General features: G+C 39.8%; 1 protein-coding gene across 2 annotated transcripts; it reads left to right on the plus strand.

The window, feature by feature from the left end:
- Positions 1-1,323: 1,323 nt before the first annotated feature.
- On the plus strand, positions 1,324-4,845 carry car15 (carbonic anhydrase 15). Of its 2 annotated transcripts, none has more exons than XM_084745979.1 (8): positions 1,324-1,757; positions 1,865-1,894; positions 2,717-2,893; positions 2,986-3,131; positions 3,227-3,319; positions 3,415-3,481; positions 3,569-3,729; positions 4,369-4,845. In XM_084745979.1, exons 1-8 carry the CDS (start codon positions 1,703-1,705, stop codon positions 4,591-4,593), a joined length of 954 nt encoding a protein of 317 aa, XP_084602105.1. In that variant the 5' UTR covers positions 1,324-1,702; the 3' UTR covers positions 4,594-4,845. The 2 variants fall into 2 exon arrangements, with proteins under 2 accessions (XP_084602105.1, XP_084602106.1); XM_084745980.1 differs by having other exon boundaries at positions 1,868-1,894.
- The last annotated feature ends 2,350 nt before the right edge of the window (positions 4,846-7,195 follow it).

A 7,195-nucleotide genomic window follows, 5' to 3' on the forward strand; every position in this document is an offset into this window, starting at 1 on the left:
ATACCCTGCTGGAAAGCATTGTCGCTGAAGAAAAGAGGCTTTGTTCACACGGGCCAAGTAGTGACAGAATCACATGATCTATTCCTGGATGGGAGAGACGTAACACTTAACGCTGAGCTGCTCAGTCAAGACGATGATTGAATTTATTAGACTGCGGCGAGGAAATGTAACATCACCTTTTTAGGTTCATTGCACTTATATCTGAGAAGAAAAGAGATATCAGACCTTTTATATGTCAAGTTGAGGATATTAAGTGGTATCAAATGTGCCACATAATTAGATCAACATCAAATATTTCAGGGTTTTTTTGAAAAGTACTACTGTTTCAGGTGGAATACATGTGCAAGACATTGATGTAAAAGCATAAAATTCCAATAATAACCTTTCCTGCCAGTAAAAGAAAAAATATACCCCTGGTAAGTCATAAATATGACATAAGAAGTTGAAATTATGAGATAAAATTTTACCTTTTATCTCGTAATTGCGAAACCCAGTTCCAAAAAAGTTCAGGCATTGTGTCAAATGTAAATAAAAACAGAATGCAATAATTTGCAAATACTTCTCCGCCTATATTCGATTGCACACAGTAAAAAGATATTTAATGTTCAGACTGATTAGCTTTTTTTGTAAATGTGAACTCATTCATAATTTGATGCCTGCAACATGATTCAAACGATTTGGGACAGGGGCAACAAAAGACTGGGAAAGTTGTTTACCTGTCGAACGTTTGAATGAAAATTCAAACAGGTGTTTTTTGTTCCCAGTCCAAACATGTTTGAAACATGTTGCAGGCATCAAATTCAGGATGTGTGTATGCTTAAAAGAAAATAAAGTTTATCGGTTTGAACATTAAATATCATGTCTATCTTGTCTATCTTTGTATTTTATTCAGCTGATATAAGTCAGCAAGTTTTTGTGAATCATTGCATCCTGTTTTTATTTACATTTTCCACAGTGTCCCAACTTTTTGGGGTCTGGGGTTGTAATATTTACGACTTTAACTTCATGTTTCATAATTTTCTCTTTTTATCTCTTATAGTTTCAACTTTATCTCATTATGACTTTTTTTTTCCTTTTACCGGCAGAAATGGGCTTCCATACTAATCAGCCAATTATATTCAGAGTTTTTTTCTGATTTTAATTGTGAAAATATACACAGATGAAGCACACATTTGAAATAAAGAGTTTCAGTGCCTCAATATCACTGTGATGGACAATAGTGGAATTAAAAGGTAGACCTAATGAGCTCAGAAAAAGTTATTTCACAAAATGATATGATGGATTCTTCTCTTTTACACATTTTTTTTTTAACTACTCGTAGTTATTTTTACAGCCTCCTTATATGAAGCCATATATATTCTGTTCCCTTGTCATTCAGCGTGCTGCACATCCTCTCACTTTCCCATGAGATGAATGGGTCTTGTTACTGGTCACTGTGCATCTATGCTGGCAGCAGCAGCAGGAGGGTGGGGAGGGGACGGGGGGACGGGGGGGGGGCGAAGCTGTCCTGCATCAATGAGCCTGTTGATCAGAAAAGACCACTAGACTGGTAATGACACAGTTCACTGATCAGACCAGGAGAAAATAAAACTCAGCTTTCACCTCCACTCCCTTTTTAAGCAGGACGTACGTTCACGCTGATCTCCAGTCTACCTCAGATACCGACACCTGTCTGGATTCATCGAGCTGCTTCGACCCTACGATGATTTGGACTGCTGCTGCTCTCCTCATGATTGTTGTTTCTTACGTTAATTCAGGTGAGGGTCCTGAAAAATTTTATCTGTATTTTTCCAAAATTAAATTCAAACAAATTAAAATAAGAGTTTAAAAAAATTGGTTATCAACATTTTGTTTTATGTTTCAGAAGACTACTGTTATGATGAGCCACACTGTGGTAAGTGAAGTTTTTTCATTTTAAAAGATAGCAGGTTAAAGAATATGATCTCTTATTAAAGACAAATATTACCACCATGTGTCCACTTGTTGCTGAATAATTTACCAACTAATGAGAGACATTTGTAACAAAAATAGATAAAGTTCTGTTTTTTTTAATCATTTTTAAACTGCAGCTGTTTTTGTTTGGTGACTTTAAAATGAATGAATGGAGGTTGATGTGTCTGGATATGTGTTGTGAGCAAATTGTCTCTTCTAAATCTCTCAGAATGTGTCATTTAAAAAAAAATGTTTACAGCCTCAGGAGGTTTTAGTGTGGGGAAAAAAGCAAAGATTAGAGAAGTCAGAAAAAAATAAGAATTGGAGTAGCGCAACATTTTTTTTTCTTTGACAAAATCTCACCACGAGGTACATTTAGCAGCTGTTCTGGAGTTTTTGATCCTAACCAGCAACCTTCCTCAGCAGATGTTTTGAGACAGTTTGCCCGTCCTTCACCTTGAAAACATCCATCCATTCAGGGTAAACCATTAAAACCAGCTACCTAATATTGTAATATTGTTTAGATCCCCCTTGTGCTGCTAAAAGAACACTGACCCGTCGAGGCATCGACTCCACAAGACCTCTGAATGTGTCCTGTGGTATCAGACAACAAGACATTAGCAGCAGATCCTGTAAGGTGTGAGGACTTGTTTTTCAAGCACATCCTCCAAAAGCTCAATCAGATTAAGATCGGGGGAATTTGGAGGCCAAGTCAACACCTCGTCACAAACTGGAACATTTTGTGGTGTATTTGGTTCTTACGTGGTTCCTTCACCATCCTCAGATCCTTACGCGTGGGGAGACATGTTCCCGTCTTGTCACCCCTTACTTGAAGAGCATCACTCTCCCATCAATCTTGACCACCACATGACCAGAAACGAGTCTCTGGGACCTTTACATCTGGAGGGCTTTGATGCAACCCAAACAGGCCACTGGACGCTTCACAATGATGGACACTCTGGTGAATATACAACACATACTATCAACACTACAATACATGTGTATTTTTTGTGCGTTTATTGTTGGTGAATACATGTTCCCGGTTGCCTCCAGTCATGCTGCAGGTTGGCAGCGGCATGTCAGTGAGTGGCGGAGGTCTTCCAGATGTGTACCACACCATCCAGCTGCACTTTCACTGGGGAGGCCCGGCTACCAACGGCTCAGAGCACACGGTGGACAGACGCAGATACCCGATGGAGGTACAGTATGGTCAGTAGACAGCTTTACACTGTCATCAACCAACTGTTACAGCAGATTGGAGTCTTCCCTTAATGTCTTTTTTGTCTGTATCTAGATGCACATAGTTAACATGAAGTCCATCCATCCGAATCTGACAGCAGCCTTGGACGATCCAACAGGACTTGCTGTTCTTGGATTTTTCATTGACGTAAGTTTAAATATATTTGCTTTATTTGCGCTGTATATTCAAGCATTTGCAGTTACTTCCATACAAATTCATCTTGATTTCATCCTTTCTTGCAGGTTGTTTATGCAGAAAATGTGCACTTTGGACACATATCGCAAAAGCTGTCCTCAGTTGCTTATAAAGGTCAGAGGACACTCAGAGAAAATTCATGCCTGCCTGCTGTTTTGTGTCGATTGTAATTCCCGTTACGTCTGTGCCTCCTTCCCCAAGGCCAAACTACCAAAGTCAAGCCATTTCCTCTGATGAGCCTCCTGCCGAAGCACAACATGAGTCAGTATTACCGTTATTATGGCAGCCTCACCACCCCGCCATGTTCTCAAGCGGTTGTATGGACGCTGTATGAAGTCCCCATCTATATCTCATGGTCACAGGTGGGTCTGATTTAGAATATTTTCACCACTTTAACTTGCCGTCAGACAACCTTTTAAGACAGGAAACTGCCGTCATATAAATAAATATTGCTCACCCTTGTGCAACCAGACTTCATTGGCAAAAACAATCATTTTATCTAGCCTCTATCGGTTAGATAGATAGGATCGGTGAAACTGAACAAACGCTTTGTTACGCCAAAGTCACAAAATAACACAAACTAACAGAGTGAGGCATGTTAGACAAGTGACTCCTGTGTTTTACAATGTGAAATGACTTTTTTTTTCCCCAAAGGAGTCTGGTTGCTTTTAGGAGAGTGATATTTGACTTATAAAATGTCAGTTTCCCACAGCAAGGTAAAGCAGTGAAAATGTTCAAAATATAGCTTACACTTGAACTGATATTGTTCTTTTAGGTGGGGCTTTTTTGACCTTTTTTTTTACATTGACACTGTCCACAGCAGTACAGACTTTAGTTTCCTACAACAGTGCTCCTGCTGCTTCTCCAAGCACACCGACTATTGATATGTGCCTCATACAACCCTACTTCAAAAAACCCAAACTATCCCTTTAAGTAATTTCTCTGAAAATGTGTTTCCTGGGTGCTGTGAATAAACACGGTATTCATATTTTGCTCCTCAGCTGGCTCAGTTTACCTCACAGATCTTCTCCACAGAGGAGGATGCAGAGCAGGTGACACCTCTGCAGAACAACTTCAGACACATCCACCCCACCTTCAGTCGCATCGTCTCTGTGTCCAAAGACGCCAAACTCCTCACAGGGACGGCTGCTCGTCCCCTCAGGTCAGCTGTGTCGCTGCATCTGCTTCAAATCATTGTGCTGGGAAGCCTCATCTCTGGACTTTAGCGTTGAGTCAAAAATCATGAAACAACACAAACAATAGTGAAGTCATGTTTCTAGATGTTGTTCTGTGGTCAGAGAGGTTTCTAATTTGAACCTGAGGTACAGTGTAGAGTTCTCACATCTGTAGAAATGCTCCAGCAGAGAATAAATATAAAAAACTGTGAAGAAGAGTACTGTAAAACATTGATTTGTTAAGTGTCTCATGATTGTGCCCTGTTGTCTCTGTAGGATTAACTCCATTAGTGCATTCAAAAATGTGATAAAAGTATGTCTCTTTACTAACAATTTAAAATAATGTGAATTGAGAAACAGTAGCATTAAAATGTGTTTTATGATGGACCCATGTTCTCTGTGCATTCATGACTATATGGCTGGTACAGGTACGATCCTGACATGTTCATTTGACTTTGGGTCAGATATTGTTTTCCAGTCCACAAATGTCAAAACTTTAGTGTGATAACAGTAAAAGAATAAACAAGAGTTGTCTGGGTTTGACCAACAAGGATAAATGTTGAAAACCTGATTAAATTAGTTTAGTTTTTACTCTTTTTCCTTAGGACCGTAACTTTTTCAAAAGCAAACAATATAATGTTTGCTTAACTTTTTGGCTAACAATTAAATTTATTTTTTGTTTTTAGCAGGCATCTCAGTATTGATTAAACCTTTAGTTTACATCTGTACGTCATTAGTTTGGGTATTGGGTCATAAAACAAAGTATGGACAAATTAAAATTTTATTATATTTATTATTTTTTATAGTGTTAGAAGACGGGTATTAGCTAAAATCATTTTGGCTAATTACAAGGCAAGTAAAATGAAAGTTAATGAAGTTAAGTTTTAAATCCATTCAGCGTCTACCTGTTTCAAGAGCTGTGCTGTTTTACATGCTGCACACTGACTGAGTCAAATGGAACGCAGCCATTGTTATTGTCATTAGTGGCACCGTGTCTGTCGCTTTGAGAAAAGACCTATTGCAGAACACAGCTCATTAAGAAAGGACCTAAGGTAAATTGGAGGTGACTGTCTGCTAATGAGCCGGCTCTCCTGCATCCAACATGCAAAATATTCTGTGTGAGTGCACCATTTGCATATTTTCCGTCGGTATGTGGAGAATTATGCACATAGGCTACACTGAACGACTGCAAAAACATCTGCAGGAAAGAAGTATCAGATATGCAGCTGCCTCTTGAATGTCAGTTCAGTTTTACTTTTCTTTTCATGGAATCTCTTATAATATTCCCTGTATTCAAACAATAAACATCCTATTATCTGTCATATTTGCTATTGCTGTTTTTGAGAAGTGAGAGATTTTTTTTTTTGTTTGTTTTCTCTCCATTGTTTCCTGTTTGCTGAGGCATTGACTATTATGCAAAAATGCTCCTGTGAGTTGTAAATCTGCGGTGAGGGATTGTCGGCATCGAGATGAAAGGTTAAAATCACACAACCGGGCAGATCCACAGACAGGCTGTGACACCGTACAGCCTGTCTGTGGATCTGAATGAGATGAATGCAAAGGGAAAATTTATCGTTGCTTGTTGGGGATGTGTGGACTGTTAACATATTCACGAAAATGCAGAAAACATCAGACACAGTTTATTACGTCTTGCACAGCATTTTATATTGTTTAAAACCTGACTGGTGGAGGACTTTAACCAAAACATAAGTACACAGGAGTGGATTAAACTTGGTCTTCATCTGCTCTAATGTAAGCTGCAGATGTTAGCTCTTGCAGCTAACTAGCTCACCAGCCAAACTACAGGGAGTTTTTAACTGATGCTGAAACACAGTCAGTTTAACAGTGAAGCCTCTACATGATCTAGACAACCAAACCAGAGCATCAGCAAGAAGATTAGCTTTTTCTATATAATTATTCTTGCTGGCTGCCTCCAGGTCAGATTCTCTGTGAAATCAGAGGAGCGAATTTGCGTGCAGATCCCCACTAGGCCGCAGATGGTGAAGCACCTACTGCAGTGCCACCACAACTGCCAGATGCAAGCAGCAGAGATTTGAAAAGTTCTCCCGACTTCAGCATTACCCCCATCGTCCTGAGCTGAAACAAGATTTCAAACTGAAGCTGTTGTGGCCTCTAGTGGTTGTTGAGAACAGTGAGAAATCAGCTGTCTGTGGTCGCATAAAACAGAGCAGGAAGAACAACAGATTTTGCAGGAGAACTCAGCTTCCTTTGTCAGTAGAACGCGCACTGAGGAATTTATTGCTCAAATAGACTACATTTACCATCAACGCTGACAGGAGACAAGTGCTGAATTTTCCCTTTCAGTGCTACAATAAAAACATGACATCATGTCAGTGTCGCCGTGGTGACCAGAGGAGCTGGAGAGAAGACCAAGAAAACAAGAGAACACAGTTGGAGTGATAACATCGGACCAATCAGATCACTCGGTGTGGAGGTGTGTGTTCCTCTGTTTGATATCATTCATCCATCCTCTCAGCTTGAGATCACACCATCCTCCTCCTGTCAAGACCTCGAGGCAACACACACACACACACATACACACACACACTCTCTCTCTCTCTCTCTCTCTCTCTCTCTCTCTCTCACAGGCCACACAGTAAGCTTCTCTCTTTTTGGACTTTGCCAGGTTTGG

This window comes from Lutjanus erythropterus, chromosome 20 (assembly GCF_056507025.1).
Source record: "Lutjanus erythropterus isolate fLutEry1 chromosome 20, fLutEry1.hap2, whole genome shotgun sequence".
Taxonomy (NCBI): Eukaryota; Metazoa; Chordata; class Actinopteri; order Lutjaniformes; family Lutjanidae; genus Lutjanus; species Lutjanus erythropterus.

Excerpts from the sequence above, each read along its gene's own strand:
- car15 (XM_084745979.1), top strand. The coding sequence starts at position 1,703 with ATGATTTGGACTGCTGCTGCTCTCCTCATGATTGTTGTTTCTTACGTT. Across the intron at positions 1,895-2,716 it reads TTATGATGAGCCACACTGTG|ATCCTTACGCGTGGGGAGAC; the intron begins GTAAGTGAAGTT and ends CACCATCCTCAG. Across the intron at positions 3,730-4,368 it reads TCTATATCTCATGGTCACAG|CTGGCTCAGTTTACCTCACA; the intron begins GTGGGTCTGATT and ends TTTGCTCCTCAG.